Below are 24,854 nucleotides of genomic sequence, written 5' to 3'. Positions count from 1 at the left end.
TTAAAAAAAGATCTATATTTTTATTAACCTTTTTCCTTGAGATGTTTAAGGCGATCATGCTGACACTCATACTAATAAAGCAGAGCCAAAATGATTTTCTGCAATTATAACTTAGAAAATTATGATATTCTTTTTCACTATCCAAAACTCAATCAATAATATAAAGAATGAAACAACCAAAAGATCCTTATTCATACTCCCAAAAAATTCAAAATCCAAAAATTGGAAGCGGTGGATATAGCAATCAAAACACCAACAATTCCCTAGACCCCAAAAACAATTTGCACGAAAGACTCTCACAAATAATATTTGGTGATGCCTCCTTGACTGAAATAGAACGGAGATATTTGAATGCCGCGGAAAAGGGGGATCAAATTTCTCTTCACGAGATTATACAAGAAAATCCGGGCCTGAATCTTAATTGTGTCGATTACCTAGGCAGAAGCGCTTTGCAACTGGCAGTACTTGAGGAGCAGATTGATGTGATCGACTTTCTAATTCCTCGGATGCAGTTGCAAAGGGTGGGGGAGGCCTGGCTCCATGCTATTGACAAAGGTAATCTGGCCATATGCGAACAAATCTTGCAGCATCCATTCCATAGAAATACACGTGTCAAGAACCAACTTCTCGGTAACGATTCTTTCTTCAGTACTGAGACGGAAAACCTGAGTTTTTCAGCCGATATGTCACCAATTATTCTGGCTGCACACAGGAATAATGTGAAGCTTATTCAACTGCTCTTGGCAAATGGGGCCGTAATACCACGACCCCACGCTTACGACTGCAAGTGCATAAGCTGTAGTAATCAACGAAAATTTGATTCCGTAAGACATTCGCGCTCCAGGCTTAACGCTTATAAAGGGTTGGCCAGTCAGGCCTATATAAGCCTCTCTAGCAATGACCCACTTAACACGGCATTTGAACTCAGCAAGGAGCTCGCCGACCTGTCCAAAGTGGAAAAAGAATTTAAGGTTAAAATATATTGCCTAAGAAAAATAATCATTTACACCTTGTTTGTTCTATTTATTGAAGTAAAATCTTGATAACATAAAGTCATTTAAACCATATAGAACAGCTATGCTTGATTTATAATATACTTGTCGGTATTAAAACGAACATCCCCCTTAAAGATAATCCACCATTTTTCACTGTACGGTAGTGCATATAATATCCAAAATATAATTAGATTAAAATATTCTTTGAGGAGAACCTCGAACCTATGTTTACCACCATGAGTCCATTGACGAAATACCATAATTTATGATGATTCAAATGTAAGAAAGAAAAGATATCGTCTAAGGGTAAAAAAAAGGTTTACTTAGTATTTGCATCATTCTATCTTGAAAGATTAACATATCTAATTTTATCTCATTGACCATTGGCTACTATAATTAAAATTTTCCTATTATATTTTCGTTTGGACAAATTATTGAGAGGATATTTCCCACAGAACGAGATAGTAATTGATTACTCAAGTATAAAGTATAGAATACAATTACTTATTAATAAATATTATAATCAATTATATGTAGGAAAAAGTAATTTTATAATATTAATTATATATAACTATAAAAATAAAAAATAAAAGTAACTTATAATTGGTAATCACAAAAAAATTATCTAAGGATTGCAACTTACAATTACAATTTTTAAATAAATTAAGTAATATGTATAAATCAGTTATAAATTCAATTTTTTCCTCGTTCATCGATTTAATTTGCAAAATTGTGATTCGGATGATGAAGTTGAAGTCGTAGATAATATTACAAATCAAAATTTAGGTTCAAGTTGTCAATTTTTAATGAAAAATTTTAATAATAATAAAAAGAAAAGAGGCCAAATTATGGTTAAATGCACATCGTACAAACAAATTCTTAAGTCTAGATCTGCAAAAAATAATGTAGGTGAGTCCTAATTTTGTGCTCTTTGTCCCTTGTCTTACGAAATGTAAAAGTAGATAGACCCGCTACATAGGGGAAAAAGATCGATATTATGAAGGAATCAGCCCAAATACTATTTGAAATAAAAGATGACCCGTTAGAGAGAATTCATCTCTGCCGTGCTCCAATTCTTAAGGGAATAGTCTATGAATTTAATAACGTTAAACGTCCGAATTTTCAGGACACATCCAAAGGTGGCAAAAGATGGGATAGAACTATTCCAAATGTACAACACCCACAAAGGGATGCGAACATTTCGCTCACGTCCCTAATAATTTTGTAAATAAAATTTAATATTTTTTTAAAAAAATTGAAAATATATATTGATTAAAAGGAATAATAAAACTCTTCACTATAAAAGTATATGAATAAATAATTCCTTTTTTCTATACCATGTTAGGCTTCATTTAAAGAAACCATGAGGAAGCTTAAACATGTAATGAGTTTAGTTAAGCGATATTCACAGTTGTCTCATCGTTTAGCCCAACAACACCATAATAAATGTTTCCTATAATTTATATTTAATTTTGTATTTAAAGCATAACGATGGAGAGTGATGTCAATTCGCTGTTAGTTTTTATAAACGAGGCTTTAGGTTCAATTTATAAAAATTTGCTAATATTTTCGTAGATATCTTGGGTTGCATTGTGATAATGGCGTATAGTGTTGTTAAACGGCTTGATTTGAGCCAATTTTTAAAAACGGCTAACTCAATGTTTTATTCAGAAAAATATTATGCAAGCCTAAATTTGCTCATAGATGACACAAAGGTTTACACATCTATTAACGAAATATCGAGGCTTAGGCAATATTTTTCTGGCTAAAATATTAAGTTATCCGTTTTTAAAAATCGGCTCAAATCGAGCCGTTTAACAACACTAATGACGTACCGAAATGAGACCAGTACTTGTATCCTTTTTTTTAAATTAAATGATTAAGTTATAATAATTTTATTTATAATAATATGATAATCTATATAGAAAAAAGTAACAACTTTTAATTAAGCAAGAGGAAGAATGAATTTACATGAAACAACAAAAATAAAAATTATAATTTGCATAATAATAATAAACACGATATACTAAAAAATAACTTATTTCACTATGCAAATGAGAAATTTTTTTGAGACAGACAGTAAGCTTTTCAACTAGGATGGACGTTTGACTTTCACTAATAGAGTTCGATTTTACTCCTGACATAGACTAAAATTATATATGATATGTTTAGGGGTTTTAAAAAAAATATCTAATGTGGGATAGGATTAGCCTACATGAGATGACTAGAATTAAATTAATATTCATTTTTTTTTCAAATAAATTGTCTGAAAATAATGTTTTCCCTTTCTTTGATATTATGATAAGCAATTGTGGATTTTTTATTTTTATTTAATTTATAAAAATGCCTTAAATAATTTATAATTTTTAAATTAAAAATTTACGGTCTGGCAGGAGGCTTCGGGTCTACAAATAATTAAATAAATTCGCGTCGGGATACAGAACTCTAGCTAGTGCTATGATACTATATTTTTTTTGAAGAGGGCATATAATATGGCTATTTTTTAGAATTCATTTTTAATTTAAATTTATATAAAAAAAATATGTTAATTTTTTGTCATTTTTGAGCGAGATGACAAACCGTTAAACATAAGCGATTCAATTCCATTCCGGCATTTGGTTAAAATTCGAAAAAGGTCTAATTCGTTTCCGGTTATTTCAAATAAATTCATACCGGTTTTTGGGTGACATATCGGTGTTTTCGATTTGTTTCGGTTTTTTAATAAAAATTAATTATAACGTATATATTTTTTAGTTGACCCAATAATCTCTGATAAAGTTATTTGGAAACTTTAAAAAATAAAAATCAGACAAAAATTAAAGAAAATAGGTTAAATTTATATAGATTGCTCTCTAAAATGTCTATATCAATAAGAAAAAATTAAAATAAAATACAGTGGCGATAATGTAATACTATAAAAACAATGCCTGATATATATATAAGTTTGATAAAAGGCCATTATGCATTTTTTTTGCTTATATAGATCTTTTGATTATAATTTATAACAAAATATACAAATATATAATAGCAGTTAATATTCATTCCTTTGAATAATAATTATTTTTGAAAATAAAATTGGAATAGCTAAACTTTCTAATATAATTCGAACTTTAAAATGTTCCCATCTATAAGATATTTTGTTGGGGGCCTCGAGAGGCCTCAATCTCTATTTTTAAGGGGCCTCGTGGTGAGATCCCAGAGAGTATATAGCCAGTCTATCCCTAGATGTAAGTGAATAGGAATTTTATTTGGGAAATCCTATTGTAAAAATAATGAATGATGTGATATATATTATATAATAAATATTTAACATATTTTAATATGTAGCTAGTAACTTGAAAATTAACTTTAAATTGAAAAGTAAACTAGTTATTTTATCGTTACAAAATTAATTAAAGATGGAATACGTAAATCTCAGCAACCAGTGTAAAGATTATTCCGTTGATCTTGAGAACTTATGTCGATCCACCGACGAACTGCTAACAATTTTAAAAGGCAAATCCGTGCCAAAGCCTAGAAACAAATTTATTAAAAGTGACAGGGACAAGAATCTCATGATGAATATAGACGCTTTCAATGCCGACGAAATAGACGGCTCCGAGTTGAATATGCTCAAAATTGCCATCAAAACTAAACAGAAAAAGGTACAACGTTCGTAACATTCGATTCATTCACCCCGTCATTCATTCATTTGAGCATTAATTTTAATTTATTCATTCCTTGAATCACTTATAATTTTATATTATGGGGAAAAAGAAAAAAAATAGATTTTTCATATATAAAATACACCACCACCTTTTTAAAATTCATAAATAATTAAAGCAAATGTTTAAACTTAATCGAATCTAATCTAACAACATTTTTTTAAACCATCCCCTTAATATTTTTCCCAGATAGGACATTTTATAAATAATTTATGTTAACAATTAAATGATATTTTGTTTAACATTTTTTAAAGGATATATAATTTAATTTTTTTTTCTATTATTTTTTTTTAAAAAAAATGAAAATAAATATAAAGTATTTTATAGCTTCTTTTATAAAAAAATATTTTAAAAACATATTGTCAAAATAAAAAATATAATAATTAAATGTCTATATTTCTTTCAAAAAATTAACGAGTTAAAGATATTATATAATAAATTTAGCATTATATTTATAATATCGATAAACTGCCAACGACAACGAAATAATACATGTACATATAAAAAAAGAATCGAAATTATTATTTTTTATATAAAAATTGAAATATAATATTAAAATAAAATAGAAATACAGGGTTGGCCAGTTGGTCAATTGACCAGTATATTTGACAGGTTAATTATGGTCAAATGTCCTAAAATGTCATATCTTGAACAAGAAGTTATTTATTTCACATAAATAAAAAATGGTTAATTTTTTTTTAAAATAAACATATACCAAGGACATGATTTTTTCCCTATAGAAATCAACATGCCATATCACCCACTTTAATAGTGTTGTTAAAAGGCTCATTTTGAGCCGATTTTAAAAAACGGCTAACTCAATATTTTATTAGGAAAATTATTATCCAAACCTTAAGATTTTGCTCATAGGTTGCACATATGTTTGAACATCTATTAACGAAATATCGTGGCTTAGACAGTATTTTTCTGGCTAAAATATGGAGTTAACTTTTAAAAATCGGCACAAATCGAGCCGGTTAACACCCCACACTTTATGTTTGATTTGTTTAACGAGTTGGGTTTCTTCGTGTATGCAACAAATACAGATTAATAATAGCTTTGAAAGCGTCCATCGTTGAAGAAACTGTTTGTGATATATGTTCAAGAGAAATAAGTTATCACATATCTTAAATGAAGAACAATTTTGGATAAAAAATGTAAATTAAATTACTTAAATCGCTAGCTATGTAATTATTGAGAATTCAAAAAGACATGTTCACTTTGTCCCATGGAATGAGAGGTTATCTTTAGAACAACATATTATACAATCATGCCAAGGACATATTTTCTCCATCAGAAGAAATTATAAATATGTTTGAAACAAGAAAGAATAATCTAAATACAATTACTATGATGCTGCTTACTTATTAGATCCTCAATTTTAAGAATAAAATCTCACGAATAATGAACTCCACGAAACTTGTAATATAATCAATGAACTAGGAATTTTGCAAGGTGGTTATAATCAAGCCATCTTAAATAGTAAATTCTTGTTGTAAGCAGTTTTTGATAAACAAATGTGGAATGTGGTAGAATCCATAACTATTAATCCGACTTCGAAGTTGGTGGAAAACGTTTTGCCCTCCTTATCCTTTAAGAATTAGGAAATATTAACTTATACTTCAGAAAAAATTGACCGGTTGGGGTAATATTCATATAAAGAACCGAAATCGATCGGAAACTTTGACTTCCAGAAATTAGTTAGCGTTCATTATATTTTACGATCAATTAAAAACATAAAACAAAATGATTATTCAATTGAACAAGAAAACGACCCTGCCATAGAGTGAAAACGAAACAATATTTCAAGAATGAATCAATATATTACCAAATTCAATAAAATATATTTATTTTTGTATATATTTTGTATATTAGTTATTAGATATACCTAACAAAGCGTTATAAAATCCTAATTTAATTTTACCATATTTGGCCGGTCAGATACAATTGACCGAATAATATTTAACCGATCAAATACCCAACCCTAATAAAAACTAACATATAACTTATAAAATTTAATTTAAGATGCAATTTTCTTTTGTACAAATAAATACAATATATAAACCGATTTTAAAAAAATAAATAATGTTCTGGCAGATATAAAATTCATTACGATCAACATAATATGTTTAAAAATATATATATTTTATTTAGAAAGAATTTTATGAATTCCCTAGGTGTATATGATCACGGATATGAAATGCATTTTGTTTATTAAGAAATATATGTTTCCCATATGTTGTGATATAGCGAATATTTCAACCTGTTTGATTTAGTTATAATGTCGACGTGCAAGTGTATCCATGCTAATGGTGAACCCTTTCCCTAGGGTAGTGTAGGTTCTATTGCCAATAGTTTTTATTAGATAAATGGGTTATAGGCAACAAGTTATTTTGCACCTTTTCGAGTCTCACCAAGTGATATTTGAACTTTTTAGGCCTTTGGATATGCTATTCATGGAATTTTTATTCTCACGGAATATGATGATTCTATTTTTTAAGAATGTTTTAAATACGTGAGGAAAAGAAGATATAATGTTGAAATCCTTGTGAAGAAAAGAGCTAAAGAATAAAATACTATGTTGCAACAATCGTTAGGTAGAACTATTCCTAAATTGCTATGATGAAAGATAAGTCTAGGATCTTTGCCGGAGATGGCTTTAATTTCTTCAGATCCATTATCAATATTGGCAAATTTGAAATTAATGAGATCCCCTCGTGACGGAATTAAAAACAAAAATCTAACAGATGATTCAGTCTTTTGTATTCTCAATCCTTAAAGATTCTGTGATATAAAATTTTCAATTTTTTGAAATCGGACGGTCATTAAAAAATCTAAAGAACAAAGTTCAAGGCAATTTTAAAAAATAGTTATGTTGAATCCTAAAACTATGGAGAGTTTCTATATAAAGGGAGTTTGGGGGAGGGGTTGATAGGAGCCATTTTTCTCCATATTTTTTAATGGCTATAGGGTATTTCTTGAGTAACGGAGAGGCAAGGAATGCGTGAAATAATTATACAATTTTGGTTACATGTCATTTACCGTAAAACTTTTTTCACAAATGTTTGATTGAAGTATATTTTCAATAATGCATTACCGCTAAAGCATTTTCATGAATACATAGCCGCTAATATATCAGCAAATAAATTACCGTAATTACATTACTACAAGAAAATTGATTATCAAATTTATTTAATTTAAAAATGAGTTATAATATACCCTATATCTAATATATAGTATATGCCAGTTATAAATGTTAAACCCAGACCCTTAGCCAGGAATTTTTATTTGGGAGGGGAAGGATGTCTGTTTATTTAGTGGAGGGTTGGGGGTTTTTAAAATAAAACAAATAATTAGACCCAAATTTTTAAATGCAAATATTATGAATACTATTACGATTTTTATTTTTAAATTTTAACAATAAATAAATTTTGGGTTATTTCATAAGACATCAAAACTAAATTTTGTTTTCTTTTATCTTTCATCGATTCTCTCCTGCTTGATAAAACCCTCCTGAGTGCAGAGAATGAAGCCTCCAGAAAGCTTTTGATATCCCAATGATATAACCTGCTGAAAAGCATTTATATAATTCTTTCCTTGCCATATGATTATTTTTTTATTCATTAATAATATTTTCAAAATCATGTTTTTCTGCTACTTCAGCCCCTAATAATCTCTTTGTTATTTTCATTTTATGATGTGATATTATAATATTAAGATTTAATAAGGATGCATTGAGGCGTTTTTATCAGCAATAAAATATTTTAAGTCGGGGGGGGGGGGTCAATGAATTAAAATAATATACAAGATTATAATCTTTGAATATTTTATTGCAACGGCCAAATAATATAAATATTCATGGATTGAGACAAAAGACCAGTGTTAAATCATGAGTGGAAACTTCCGAGTTGAGAGTTCTATTATAATAGTAAAATAATACTTCACCAATATCCTCAAAATTCTCATAAATGATGAGATGTTTTCCTAATACCAGTCCACATCTTTGTAAAAGTCTTTTAAAAGAATGGTCTCTCTATTTACAGGAAACATTAAAATACCTAAAAAATTGTACAATTCGTTTGCTAAATTGAAAAAATTAAAAATTACATAAATATTGTTATACCAATTATTAACACGATGCAAGTTGTGTTTGAAACAATGTATATACATCTTCTAAGTAATAATTTTGGAGCAAAGTTTGTTAACTTCCATTTCAACCTGACATGACATTTGCAGCATAACACTCTTTATATTAGATGAATTAAACTAGACATGACATTTGCAGCATAACACTCTTTATATTAGATGAATTAATCTTTAAATAAGTTGTTTTAAAATGTAATTTATAAAGTTTTCAGCAGAAAGACTTTCTAAATCAATTATCCCTATTTAATTATCGATTATTCCACAAGCCTGCTACATCTAATTTATTAACCTTCAAAAAAACGGCATCTCACTATTGTTAAAATTGAGATAGATTCCATAACCATTTCTGCGATAATATATGACTTCATTTTGAATTTATGGTGATGTGTATTAGGCAATTGATTTTATAATTTTTCAACTTTTTGGCAGGTGTATGAAAACATTTAATAAAAGGTCCTGAAGAATAAATTATATTTTTATCTGCAGCTTACACATAAAAAGGGGGCTTTTGTGTGCTGAGAAATTGTGTCAAATCAAATATTTCATAAAATATAAATTAGAACAAACTTGATAATTCACTAAAATAGTCGGTATTTCCGTGTAATTCTTTATATTATGATTTTTATCAAGCCATATTGAATTTAAATGACCTTTAAAGGCTTCATGTTTTAATAGCTCTATTTTTAGCTCTATTTTTCTCTGAATTTTATTGTTTTTCCATTTAGATTTAATGATTAATGATACATGAAAATTTAATAACTAAAAATTTATCAAATATTTAGGGGCCGGAAATATTTTTGTAGGCCATTTATGGGGGCCAAAAAAATTCCGAGGCCAGGTTTAGAAGCCTAAAATTTTTTGGGAGTGAAGGGCAATCCCTCATGGCCCCCCGTGATTACGGTCCTATTAAGCTGCATCACATCCAGTCTATATATCCTAATTATATTTCTTAATAAATCTTAGTCTAACCCAATATTTAATAGCCCTTGACAGTTCCCAGATTCAGACCTAAGCCCGTTCCTCATGTCGGTAAAAATAAACAAACATTTATGTTTACCAATATATCGGAATAGCTTCGTTTTCGGAGTAATGTTTTCCTGGTAATATTTTGTTTTGCTGTAATGCATTCACTTTCAAGGTCGGTAATGCATTTGCGGTACGATTAATACTTTCGGATTAATCCGTAAGCAAATATTTTTTATTATGACTTTTGCTGAAAAAGCTTGCGGTATAAGGTCCGAATACCCTTTTTTTTATTCATGAATTTGATAATTATAACTCCTAATTTTGAAGATAAATTTGTAGAATATGAATTCGTCGTTTATGCATAATTAATATTAGATTATTATTACTTTAAGTTACCTTTTTATATTTTTTAAACCCAAACTATATGGTAACTAAGACGATATTTTATCCATATATAAAATGTAATTATCATCTCTGAACTAAAAATATTTCTAAACTTTCCTGTTCTAACCTATAGCTATAACAAATTTATATATAATATATTAATTGAGTCACAACTCAACTATTATAACCGCCAGCTTAGAGAATGTAAGGCGCAGTGTGACTTACTCGAGTTCTTAGTGGGGTCGAGGGTACCTGCCAGCTACCGTTTTACTTCAACTAGAGACAGAAAACTTAAACCCAAATAAACTTCGCTAAGAACTTGTCAGCGCCTAGCTTAGGTATAGAAGAGCATACAAGTTTGAGTAGTAAAAATATAAGAACGGGGGCATTATAAAAATATACTGGTATAGGTTTTATCTAACAACAAACAAAAAATATAAGAACAGGAACAAGATATAAAAGTATGGCTTGACACTTTGAATTTAACAAGTAGTCTAACTTTTATATGTGATTAAAATGGGGAAACGAGGTCGAGATAATAATATGCAGATGGGGAGAATAGTAAATAAAGCATAGCTAAAATTTTCTTACTACAGTTAAATATTCGACGAAAAACATACACAAATATATCGTGGTTTATCTCATTAATAATTATATAATTATCCCCTATGCAATAAACACTTTGGCATACATTTACAAAAAAAACACTTTAGTATAATGTATATGTTATATAAAAAAAATAAACGCGATTTTCTTTAAACCCCCTACAATTACTAGGTTAATTGATAATGATAAAAGGCAATTATGTAATCAATTATATTGTAAATGTTACCAGACTAGAATAATACTGTTATATATATAATACTATTATAAGAATGATAAGCATAGGATGGAAAATTCTATGAGGTTGGGAAATAGGGATTATAATGAAAGCGGGACTGGCGGCCATACATAATTGGTTTGTCTTAAGATCAAAAATAAGAGGCTGGCAGTTCTTTGTATCAAATAGTATAGCAGTAGGCCCACATATGATTCACCCCCCTGGCCCAATATATATATAATACTATTATATATAAATTCTATATATAATAAACCTTTTTTTTAATCCTTTTAAAGGAGGAAATAGGTAGGCGATGTTAAATCTCATTAATAAATAAATTTGAGTTAATAAAATAATTTTTAGAATCTTTAAAATAACTAATAAGAATAAGTTTTTAAAATGGAGATGGTTTCCATTCCAATATCATTAAGAGAAGCTAGCCCCTGTCACAATTCCTTTAATTTAAATCAAATTTAACTATATTTTTTTTTATGCAAATGCAGTATTGATCATATTTACATCGAATATATTGCATTTCTTTTATAATTATCAGAATTACCATTAGTATATAATATTTATAATCTTATTATTTTGTTGAAAATTATTTGTTTACTAAATCACCTTGTCAAAATTCAATTTGATTGATTCTTCTAAAATTGATCCTTTAAAACAATGAAGGTTTTTTTTGAGTAATACACTTCTGTATTGGGGAATTATCATTTTTTTTAATGTAAAAAATGATTTTTGTCTCCCCTATTTTTATCTCCTTACCTGTTCGTCCATTTTTAATCTGAATGCATGATGGATCATAATAACTATGATATTATTACCATTATATTGTACCCATTTGGAAATTCGATATCCTTATAGGGTCGGGTTAAAAAAAATCAGGCCTGGTTGTGAAACTTGTGGAAATTTTACAAGTTTTTTTAAAACTTAGAATACTGCAAATAAAAGATATTCTATTCCGGGGGAGGGAGGGGGGGGGGGTGGCGGCTTAGAATTTTATTTTTCAGACCGAGCTGAACAAAGAATTTTACGAGCTATGCCTAAAAATTCTTTCCCTAATTCGGTTGAGGCATCTTCTTTACTAATTTTATTTTTAGTGCCTCTTTTCTTTGTAATTTTAAATTTTATAAAACTATTTATTAGGTCTGGTCCAATTCATTAAAGGTACGCTTAAAATGTTTGCAATTGTAGAAGTATAAATTGGATTTTATTTCCTATCTTTGTAACATTCAGTTGTAGGATGGTGTTAAAAAAAGTGGACTGCCCCTAGGTTTAATATTCATAAATTTAAGAGAGCACAAGACAAAAATATATTTATTTTAATGATTTTATATATGTCGTAATTTTTAAAGCGATCATGACTATCCGGGATCTTCACAGGATTTAAAGGGATCCCTTTAAAATTTCAATTTTTTAAAAGATAAAGAACTATACGGCAGTATCACGTTTTAATCGTAATAAAGAGGAATCTTAATTTAAAAGCGTTTTCCACGAGTTTCGTTGCGTTTTTTAATTTTATTGTTATTAATTAATTTTCAATGTTGTTTTTTTTGGTCTTATGATATAAGATATGTCTAATATAGGGTAATCGATAGCTGATCAAAAGATCTATTCACTGGAGGTCAATCTCTCCCCCATAATGGGCCAGTATAGGTCTTGGGGGGTAAATATTTTTATCAACACAAAATATCGATATGGGTATCAAATAAAAGCTAATTTTAATATGGTTTGACTGAAAGTCTTCATTCTTGGTCTGGGTATGACTTGGTCTGAAGGAAGAGGAAGGTCGGGGAGGGAGGGGGGTGTAAAAAATAATTTTTTTTGATATGAGTATCAAATAAAAGCTAATTTTAATATGGTTTGACGGTAAGTCTTTATTCTTGGTATTGATGGACTTGGTCTGGGGGGGGGGGGTGGAGGGGGGGGTGTGTGTAAATAATATTTTTTTTGATATGGGTATCAAATAAAAGCTAATTTTAATATGGTTTGACTGAAAGTCTTCATTCTTGGTTTTGATGGGTATGACTTGGTCTGGGGGGTGGGGGGGGGTATAAAAAATAATTTTTTTTGATATGGGTATCAAATAAAAACTAATTTTAATATGGTTTGACTGAACTAATTTGGGAAAAATTGGTTCCCCATTTATAAAAACGAACGTTCATAAATCAAAAAAATTTACCAATTTTACCATTCCTAATAAGATCAACTCCATAATAACAGCATCAAGAAGTACATCTTCTTATGGTAATTTTAAATCAATTTGCAATTGCCAAAAAAGTTGCAACAATAAGAATGTAAATGTTTTAAAAATGGCATTAATTGTTCCACAAAATGTCACTTAAATATTATTTGTGTAAATAATAAATAATTGTTCATATATTTTAAATTAATTTTCAAAATCAATAAAATATGTTGTTGATTATATGGCTTGAAAAAAAATTATAATATAGATGATTTGCTTATAAAGAAGTGCAATAATTTATAACTGCAATAAGAAAAATTTATGTCATAAAACTTGTGAATCGATGGTTTCAAATATAACCGAAATTTTGAAATTTAAAAATTACAAATTAGATTAAGTTGCTAGCAAATAATTTTATCATTAAGCTACAATGAGTTTATAAATAATGACTATATTTAACCCCTGCTTATAATTGTATTTATGAAGTCTAAATGTATTTAACTTTTATTTAATACCCATGTTTATGTTCTGCGTTAATAATAATATTCTTTACATCTTAGGATGCCCGCTTAACCTGATAAAATTAATATAATAAAAAGATTTTTTAATTACTATTTATTAGATACCCATAAAAATTCACTATCTTATGGCCAGTTGAAATATAGTAAGTTTAGACTATGCCAGAATAAACTCATCTAACTCAAAAACTATTATAGATGCTCTAATTTTTTTTTAAAAATTAAGAATTGAGCTATACATATTAATTTTTGGTTGATATATTACCTTTAAATGTTTTCTTAAGTTGAAGCAACTAGTCTTGTTTGATGATAAAACCTCGACCACATCTTACAGGAAAATTTATACCCTGTGTTAATTTTTATCGAAATTAAAATAATTTGTGAATTAAAGAAAAGGAAATTCCTTATCATCTTCATTTTCAAGGGATATTACTTTGTCGATATGATCTGTACCAAAATTATTTTCATTATCATTCTCTACTGTCGACATTTAAAAATTTTTATTTTTTTGAAAAATATATTTACAATGCATATTTTTAAATGTAAATTTAAATTTTAAAATAAAATTAAATTAAAAGATTATGATTTTAGAATTAATTATAAAATTATTATAATAATTTTTCCTATTTATTTAGTAACGAGCTACCGTTATCTCTCTTTTTAAAAAAATGTTGCACGCTAATGATATCGATACTAAAAAAAATAGCTATGGAATATTGTGCTACACTGCAAATTATATATTTCAAGTTCAGGATTGGAACCGAAAAAAGATTTAAAAAATTGTTTTATCTTCATTCTCTTTTATTTCTGTAAATTCTATCCAACTAGACATTTTGTTAATATGTTGAGGGCCTGGCAATCATACCCATCAAGACAAAAAATGAATACTTTCAATCTAAAGATATTTGTGAGCTTTAATTTGATACCCATATATATATTTTATGTTGATAAAAATATTCCTCACCCTCCAAGACCTAGACCCGCCCTCTATGAGTGATTATTATTATTACAATAAAAAAAATATTTTACCATATCAAAAAAAATTTTACACCCCCCCCCCCCCCATCTACCCCCACCTCTTACAGACCAAGTCATACCCATCAAGACCAAGAATGAAGACTTTGATCAAACCATATTAAAATTAGCTTATTTGATACCCATATCCAAAAAAAAATTTTTTTACACCCCCCCCCCCCCCTCAGACCAAGTTATACCCATCAAGACCAAGAATGCCAAGAATGAAGACTTTCAGTCAAACCATAATAAAATTAGCTTTTATTTGATACCCATATCGATATTTTATGTTGATAAAAATATTTTCGACCCCCCAAGACCTAGACCCAATTATGGGGAGGAGAGATTGACCTCCAGTTGAATAGATCTTTTGATTAGCTATCGATTGATACCCTATATTAGACATATCTTATATCAAAAGGCCAAAAAAAACAACATTGAAAATTAATGAATAACAATAAAATTAAAAAACGCAACCAAACGCGTGGAAAATGCTTTTAAAATAAGATTCCTCTTTATCACGATTAAAACGTGATAATACTGTATTATCATTCCTTAACTTAAAACCCTAATTTTTTATCTCTTTAAATCCCGTGAAGATCCCGGATAGTCATGATCCCTTTAAAAATTACGACATATATATATAAAAATGACTGAAATAATATTATATGTACTATTTTTTATTGTAATAAAAGTTTATATCGCATCCTAGTTGCCAACAACAACTCTCCATATTTTGGTATCGAGGCTTTACCTTTTGGCAACATTGTAATTCGATGGGAAAAATAGCTATAGTCTTTCTAGTAGGAATTTTTATCCCTTTACTGGCACTGGGGTATTACATCGTGCCTATCAAGCAAGTTAGTGAAAGTATTAAAGTTTTTGTTAAATTAAAATTATACTAAAAAAAATTATTTGGAGAGGTTTTTTTGCCCCCACCCCCTATTTCTGAAATTCAACACTTACTGACCTTGAATCTGGAATTTTTTTAAAAATTTTCATATCCTAGTGTTAAAATATTATTTAAGATAAATTGTGAAAGTAAATAATTCAAGAATTAATGCTTCACAAGCTTTAAAAAAAAATTTGAATTATTTGGAAAAAGTTTCGTAGATTTTTGCAAAGTCCTATTATGAATTTTATGATGCATGCCATGTCTCACGTGATCTTTCTTCTACTCCTGGGGCTTTTGAGTGTGAGAAATGATCAGCTGTTTCGACAGATGTTGGGTTTACCACCGTTGGCAACATACTTAAACGATAACACCAAGGAAGAATTACATGAAGCTCAATACCTATACTTGTTCGGCATAATTCATTTGTTAGTCGTGCTGTGGGTTATAGGTTATTTAAAATAATTTGAAATAATGTAAGGCACGGGGGGGGGAGAGGGGAGGTAGGATCATTAAAATATAAATATATATCTACATACGGTTTGTGCTTTCATTTATATATGAAAATCTTACTTAAAATTAATTTTAAAATTCTCTGCCATATTTAAAAGGTTATTTGGTCAATGAAGTGAACCAGATTTTCAACGAAGGACCTGTCAATTATCTCGCTGATTGGTGGAATTACTTAGATTTTAATCTCATTCTTCTCTACGTTGCCGCTTACGCTACACTCTTCACCATATACTTCAAAACTTACAATGCAATTAATTTCACGACCTTTCAAGACTTTTTGGCCGATATTGAGGGCCGCAATGGAAAAAGATGTAAATTTTTTTGTTATCCTTGTCGCACCTTTTATCCAAAACCCTCTAAACCCCTCTTTCTGCTCACTATCCTGCCGATAATATGAAACCCTCCTCTCCATGAAACTAAAATATAAAATGGATACTTACTATGTTTGTATGCAGGCGCCTTCTAGAATTTTATTGATGCAATTGATTCATAACCCCTCGTGTTAGCGGCACTACTTATAACTCTTGTCAGAACTTCACCTAACTTTTCCCAACTTTAATGCAGCTTAGTTAAGCTTTTAGCCTAAAAAGGTGAATTTAAAGCTCTGAGTTGAGCCTCAATTTGAAGATCGAGACCAATAATTTTAGTATAAAAACTTGGCTAAGTCATTTTGAAGTTAGCCTTAAGTCAGGTGCAACACGAATTCAAATTATATTATCCATGATAAATAAGGTCGAAATCTCAATATTCATAAAATAATATTTTACCCATACATGCTCGTGTAATTTATAATAAAATATAATATATAGCCGAATCCTTAGAAACACCTGTAGCTATTTTCAACGTATTCTTCTCTTTCGCAAACGTAATGAGTTTCATGCGTATGGCTTACTTTTTACCCGCTAACGAGCAAGTCGGTCCATTGCAAATTAGTCTGGGCCGGATGCTGGAAGATATAGTTAAATTTGGATTTATTTTCGTGCTAGTTTTGACGGCCTTCATTTGCGCTATGACTAATTTGTATGGAATGTACAGTAAAGAAGGATCGAACGACAGTTTTACATCGTAAAATATATTATTCACTGATATATAATATGGTTTAACTAAAAGGGAGGGTAGTGCATTTTAAGTCAGTTGATACAGCAAATTAGAGGTCGGCCTATCCTAAAGCCCGCACGCTATCTTCGGGCTGGACTTGTAACTTAAAAATTTAAAATTACACGGGCTAGTTTGAACCTTCGCACCAACCTCTAATAGAAAGATAATTAATACTCTTCGTATATCTTGTTGGTTTATTCAATTTGCAAAGTATTTTGCGTCAATAAATAAATTATTTTTATTATTTGTATATATATAGACTGGAAGGCACTTTCAGGATACTCTTTTGGTCTACTTTCGGCATGGGTGAACCCAACGCTCCTAAATTCGATAATAAATCAAGGATTTTCATCCAGAATTCGGGTTATATTCTTTATGGAATGTACACAGCTACTTCAATAGTCGTACTCGTTAATATGCTCATAGCTATGATGACCGATTCATTTCAACAAATCAAAGTTTTTTTGCCTTCCTTTTTTGACAATATTCAAAATTGCTACAGGATAAGTTATTAATTTAAAAAAAATATATTGATTCCCTTTTATCTACTTTTTGGCCAATCCTTTATATTTACGACGATACTTATAGCCAATACCCTTATCATTTTAAATCTCCCAATCAAAGAAATTTGGAATAATACCTATTAAAATTTTTTGCATTTTTCAATTAACCCCAATTTTTTTATTTGTTTTAATTGTTTTAAAACCGACTTGGGTTTTCAAAATTTTAGCATTTTACACCCCTATTAGGATTCTTAAAATTTTGCCACTCTATATAAATTTGATAACAAAATAGGAAATATAGGAAATGAATGAATCTCAAATATTTTTTATCAACTAGTTAATTTGATATCATCATGGTACAATAGGGTTAAAATCTACTATTTTACGACTAAGATTTCTTATAGTTTGGAGAGTTATTGGTTAGATTTAGTTTATATTAAGAATAGGTTTTATATTGTAAATAAAATTTGGACGTTTTTTAGAAAATTGCTATCATGATGATGATGTTATGTAAATTAATCGACTTCATAGCCACTTAAATATTAGTTTCTAATAATACAAAATTTTGAATAAATATAAACTAAACTAAATAGACATATTTAAATTTTATAAAAATTAAAAAGATTTATATTTCTTATTGAGATATTGAATCCATAGGAGTTTGGAATCTTTCAATTTGAAGACTATTTTTAAAAGGGTTTTGATTTGATCACAAATATATTCCAAAATCTGTAGAATACATACCTTATAAATTTCAGTTTTTCCCATCAACTATGAAAATCAATATAAAAATTAATATAAATTAAAAATAGTTCAAACTTTCTCAGCAAAATTTTCTGAAATATACAGTGTTACCTTATTCATGCTGGAATATTTTCCTGGTCAAGCAATTTTCTAAGTTAAATATCACTTTTAACAGATTTAAAATAGAGAAATTCATAATTTTTAGGTATACCATATCTCAATTACGACATATTCTTAATTTTGACAATTTTTTGTCTTTTAATTTATATAACGTCAAAAAATTTGACAAAGAGCATTTATAATAAAATAATAAATATTTTGAAAATTATTTTTTATAGCATAATAATAAACATTTTGACAATTATTTAGCATTTATAATATAATTATAAATACTTTATCTGGTAATGGGAGAAAATTTGTGGAAAGAAATTACAGGTAATATTTAGAGTCAAGAATCTTATTAATTGCGCATGTATATCCAGTAGGTCAATATTTATGAGAGATAAAGAACATGTCACTAGTAGTACAATATCCATTTGAACCGATTTTTATTAACGGCTAACTCAATATTTTCGTCAAAAATATTGCTTAAGTATCGAGATATTTCTACTATATGTTCAAGCCTTTGTGCTATTTATGAGCAATCTACAGACTAACAAATTGGCCCGAAAGCCAGTCAGAATTTGGTGGCTTAGTTCAGGTTCATAAATTTAATAAGCCGGTTATGGCTGGGTTTTAAAAGTCAGCAGGGAATTAAAAAATATATAAAGAATCTTACAAAAATAGAAGATGATATTGCTTCCTCTAGAATTAGGATAATAAATAAGCGATTTTCTCATTTTTGCAATAAAAAAAATCAATATTTTAGACTTGTGATTAAAAACAATATCGCAAAAATTGGAAATCCCTGCCACCTGACCCCGGTCTCCCGTAATAATAAAAATATTTATATTAAATAAACCATTGCCCATGAGAAATAACGCTGAAAAATAGCTAGAACACCTTAGATAACGCTATTAAACCCCAATTTGGAAAGATATAAAATAAATATTTTTTAAAAGGAATTTTAACTAATTTCATATATGTTCGGTGAAGAAATTAAACACAGGAACATGTACAGCTCAGCCCACACAATAAATATTTAATTCGAGCCGTGTTACTTATGCACAATTTTTGTACCGGGCCATTATTTTAAATTTTATTTAAACCTTGAATAATGCAAATTTATGATTTTCTCTTTAAAATAAATTACTATGTACCCGAGAAAACCCCCATACTGGCTATGTGAAAAAACTTGCGATCTATTTAGTTGAGGCTTCAGCCTAAGAAGTAAGAGATTAAAAACAAGAAAACGAGAAAAAAAATACGGAAATAAAAATGCCGCAAACGTTTAAAACAAGTCAAAATAGGATGTCATAGTTCAAAAGCTATTTGTCTATGATTAACAGAAATAAAAGCTTTTATTTTATTTTCAAATATATATTTTAAAAAAAATCTGAAGTTATTTTTCTTAAATTTTTTCTTCCTGCAGTTTTTTTTCCCTTGAGATTTTTTATCCACAATCTTTATTCCTTTTTTTCTTCCGGCATTTTTTTTCCTATAGTTCTTTTCCATGTTTTTTTTTACCCTGCAGTTCATTTGGCTTTTTTTTCGGGATTCGCTTTTATTTACCTTTCATACCTTTCCCCCTCCTTTGCATTCTTATATTTTAGTTCTTTTTCCATCGTACAGGATGACGAAGACGTTGAATGGAAATACGCCCGTTCTAAGCTTTGGATGTCCTTCATCCAAGAACGCGAATATTTGCCTATCCCCTTTAATTTGCTTCCATCGCTCGATTTCTTGAGTGGAATTTTATTTGCCGTGGCTGAACTTGTAAAGCACACCAGTTTATTTATAATGCGAAAAGCGTCATTTCATCGAGGTGCTAATGACCCCAAGATTTTCAATGTAAAATTACATTTTAAGAATCGTAAATTAGAGTATTAAAATAAAACTTTATTATAAATTTGAATTTCTTACAACAGCATCTTAAAATCAAAGTTACATTAAATATATTAACTATTATAATACTTAAGTGTTAAATTTGAAGTCTAAGTATTTTTATAAATGTACAATTTTAGGGAAATCCTAAATAGCGAATCAGTAATTGGAGTTCAACCAATTTTTGATTATTTTAAAATATAATTTAGTTACTTTTATATTTTTTGGATAACCTTATCTTCTAATTCATATTCTTTATTTTAAGACATCAAAATTATTTTTTCTATATAGTATAAATAAATTAAGAAATCTCGGGGAAAAAAGCCTGTAGAAAAAAAAACTTTGACCGAAAAAAACTGGGAAAAAAACACGTGACAGAAAAAAAACTGCAGAAAAAAATTTTAAGGAAAGAGAAAAACTTAGGAATAAATAACTTGGGGAAAAAATCTCAAACAAAAAAATATCTAATAAAACAAGCAACAAAAAAATACCATCTTTTAAATGGAGCATTTTTTAAGGTGACTATTTATTGGTAAATTTAAATTGGTTGTAATTATGTCTGATGATAAGATTAATGTTAAAAAATAAGTGGAAATTAAATTATTATATTTATTTTTAAATGAAGAATTTCTTTTATCTTAAATTAATTAAGATTTTTCTTTTACAGCTTAATTATTAATTTTTTTTAAAGTTTGCAAAGTTTTAAACATTTGGGTTCAGGATATTTTTTGAACTTGTAACAAATCGAAATCTAAAAAACATTTGACCCCGAATCCTTATTTTTTAAAACCGAATTAAAATCCAAAACTTAGTGAATATTTGTACAATTTTTATTAAAAAAATATAAAAATTATTAGAAAATGATTATTAATAAAAAAAACTGTCCCCAGGCCGATTTCGAAATATAATCTTGAATTATTCTGACTTCTGCAGGTATCTGAAATAAAACATAAATTAATTTTTTATATCAAGAACTTATACAATTTAAATTAATCAACAAATAGTTCCAGTCTATCTAAAAGATAGTAGTTTTGTTATATTTTTAACTATATATTTATTTTAATTAATAGAGATATTTTTAAACATTTTCTCTAGTTTCAGGCATTTTCCCCTCTATTTATTTTCCGCAGATTTTATTCCTATTTTTTTCTTTAGTTTTTTTTTCTTCAGTTTTTTTGTATATTTTTTCCTTGAGTTTATTTTTCAGTTTTTTTTCTCACAGGTTATTTTCTCTATTGCAATGAAGTTCTAGATAAAACTGTAAATTCTATTATTTAGAAAAATCGGAAATTAGCATTGACCAATGGGCTGAACCGGGAAAATATGCGGGATGGAATTATTGACGAAAAATATGATGTAAGTCAACTGGGTGGCTTTCCATTTATTAAAGGAATAGTAGATAATTTTTTAAGGGATCAGGTTTAAATTTATATGTAAACTTCATATCATATGTTTTTAAAAAAAATCACAATGTTGTTATAAATACTCCTTCTATTCAACTTATGCCAGCATAAATAGATTGCTTGGGCTCCGGCCCATGCATATGGGGGAGCAGGCTGGGCAGTGTCTTTGGCTGCCAAAATGATCAAATTTTGGTTCTTGTGCAATGATTTTTTATTAAATTTCCTTTTTTCAATTATATTTGCATATCCTTTTTACTAATTTAGAATTTCCCTTTTTTTTGTTAATTTATTAATTTTCATATTTCCCTTTGTTAATTTTGGCTTGGATTTTTTCTTAGAACTTATGTAAATCGGGGTTCTTAAAGAGATACCAAATTTACTTTTGCCCCTTAGCGTCAAGGTCTCTGATAAAAATTAAACTTTATTTATACTAAACAAGTCATTTATGTAAATTGATAAAAATTGGATTTTTAATTTATTATTAAATCGGTAGATTATGATGAGAAAAATTATAAGACGTTATTTGCACGCAATTCTGTACACAGGAATTCCCCAAAATGAAGGTATTCATTTATTATAATTTTAACTCATCAAAGTTAAGTTATTTAAAAAAACTATTTATTAATCACATCTTAATAAAAAAAATATATAATATTACATTATTATTCCAATAAAATGCATGAAAATATATAAAGAATTAAAAAGAAAGTATCTATGATAGTTCCTTCAGATAGCGGCCCATCGGTGAGACTAATTTAATTTGCCGTGAGAGTGGCTATAGCTTTAGTTAGCCTCTGCCTCAAATCAGCCTTCATAAAATGTATCTCTGTTTACCATAGGATGTGTTTGCCCCTAGATTTCTAAAGAAAACGACAGGGGAAAATTTGCCAGAAGTTTTAAGAGGGGTAAAAATGATAGATATGGAAATATTACCCTTAGAGATTTTAAAATTTTTGGCGATATTTTATTGTTTCTTTCACTCAGCAAAGTTCGCTGTTTAGTTGGAAGGCGCCAATGCTAGAATAGTTCTAGCTAATACAATTCTTTGAATATTTCAGAAAGGGGGGTAGGTAATGTAGGTAATTATAAAAACTCTATTGATATTTAAATAAAGTTGTGAGGTTGTAGGGGGGGGGGGTAGAGGGTTGTTTTAATTTGAAGTTGTTTTTTCGTCTTTTTTACTAATTATTTGGTAGAAGGGGATAGCGGGTAGAATATTTAAAAAGGTAAAATCGTCATTGGCTTAGAGGGATGTAGAAGTCTCTGCACATTAATTTTGAAAGAGTTAAGTCAGGTGAAGATTTAATGTCTAATCCTCCTTTGAGTGGGAGACAGATCTCTAGGTAACCTACATACTTTGTCTAAGTGAATATATATTTTTGGGGATATGGCTATCCAAAATTTGTTTATTGCTGGAAAACATTTCGTATGCTGTATCATTGATATCATTAAGTTAAAAAGTTTAGATTAATGACGCTACCTTTTGTTTTGTTTTGTCTTAAATTAACCCAAACCAAATATTTGTTTATTCTATAAAATTAGTTATTTGGTTGGTGTCATTTTAAATACATATTTGTAATGTCTTTATAATTTCTAAGGATCATTTTTAAAAATTGGGTGAAATTTAGTTAATAGGAATGATACTTTGATAACATCATTAAAAAATATAAGAAAACATATGCCTAGCTATCCATTGTTATAAACTATTTTCCCATTATTTAATTTGTACAACAAGGAGGTCTATCCTAAGTACATATAAGTATTTTAGGGGATGAGGGGAATTTTTTTTCTTCAAAACTTTTTTAATATGATGAATGTTTTCATTAGAAGATTTGAAATCCTGTATCACTCATCCAGAATATTAGAAAAATTGGCCAAATATATTTAAAAGCTAGAAATAAATAAAATATTTTTGCCCATCTAAAAGAAACTATAGATTTTCAGAAGTTTTAGTTAATGAAGGAAATTTAATTATTATAAAAGAACAGTGTGATGTGATAGGGGAAATCTCATTTTAAAAAATTCAAATACTGTATATAACAATTTATTATATTTATTTATCTTTTAAAATTAAATTTAATGTGTGATAGACGTAATATTAGATATTTTCTTTTAATTAGGAATTTAAAGAATTTATTAAATAAAATTTTAATTTTAAAAACTTTTCAAATTAGTCAAAATATAAATTATAATATAATGTAAAATCTAGCCTATAGAATAATTTTATCAAGAGCTTTATGTCTCATTTGTAGTAGATGCGATTTGTTCAAGCGGTGCTTAATGCGTCATATTATATTATCTTACCATAAAGCTCATCTACTTATCTAAATATTTATATTACACCCAATATTGTTGATAATGAAGTGTCCTGTAACCCTACATTCACAGTTAAAAAAATAAATATCAAATATGAAATATGAAATCTTTATTATTTATTGAAAATTCGTTCAAAATTATATCTTTTAATACTATTTAGATCAAAATATGTCACCAATTAGTATATTTGGGGTTCCAAAGAGCACCGTTAAAAGTGCTTAACGACAACTCAGAATTATTATGAAAGATGGTTATTATCATTCCCGATTTTTTTAATTTTCACTTTAAAAAAACACCTTTAATTTTGAGTAAAACTCATAATATAAACCCCCCCCCCCTTTTTTATGTTATCTGCTTAAGGTGACACGATTGACATTAAATACGGTATGCTAAAGCAAGCTAACGAAAAAATGAAGAGCGACATCAATGAACTCAAAGGTATGCTTGCAGAGTTTATAGACAACAAATATTCCAGCAACATGTACCCTAGGAGATCTTTTAACATAGGAGGAAAGGATCTCAACATGAAACTTTGAATCAGAAATCATTTTCGTTTCCCACTCGATTTTCATAAAATATTTCGATTATATTATAGTGATGGATTTTAATTGCTCGATATATTAATTATATATATATATTTACTAACTATACACCCACTCACCCT

The 24,854-nt window shown here is 28.4% G+C and overlaps 1 protein-coding gene across 1 annotated transcript; it reads left to right on the top strand.

The window, feature by feature from the left end:
• Window positions 1–24,854, top strand: LOC135931119 (short transient receptor potential channel 7-like). The gene is made up of 11 exons (XM_065468003.1): window positions 1–971; window positions 4,394–4,639; window positions 15,434–15,598; window positions 15,844–16,081; window positions 16,242–16,454; window positions 16,953–17,208; window positions 17,501–17,699; window positions 20,220–20,438; window positions 21,750–21,827; window positions 22,368–22,437; window positions 24,551–24,854. Exons 1-11 carry the CDS (start codon window positions 168–170, stop codon window positions 24,724–24,726), a joined length of 2,664 nt encoding a protein of 887 aa, XP_065324075.1. The 5' UTR covers window positions 1–167; the 3' UTR covers window positions 24,727–24,854.

Source organism: Gordionus sp. m RMFG-2023, chromosome 1 (assembly GCF_954871325.1).
Source record: "Gordionus sp. m RMFG-2023 chromosome 1, tfGorSpeb1-WG-v2, whole genome shotgun sequence".
Lineage (NCBI taxonomy): Eukaryota > Metazoa > Nematomorpha > Gordioida > Chordodea > Parachordodidae > Gordionus > Gordionus sp. m RMFG-2023.
The sequence above is the reverse complement of the archived record's forward strand: the minus strand, read 5'-3'. Positions and strand labels throughout refer to the sequence as shown.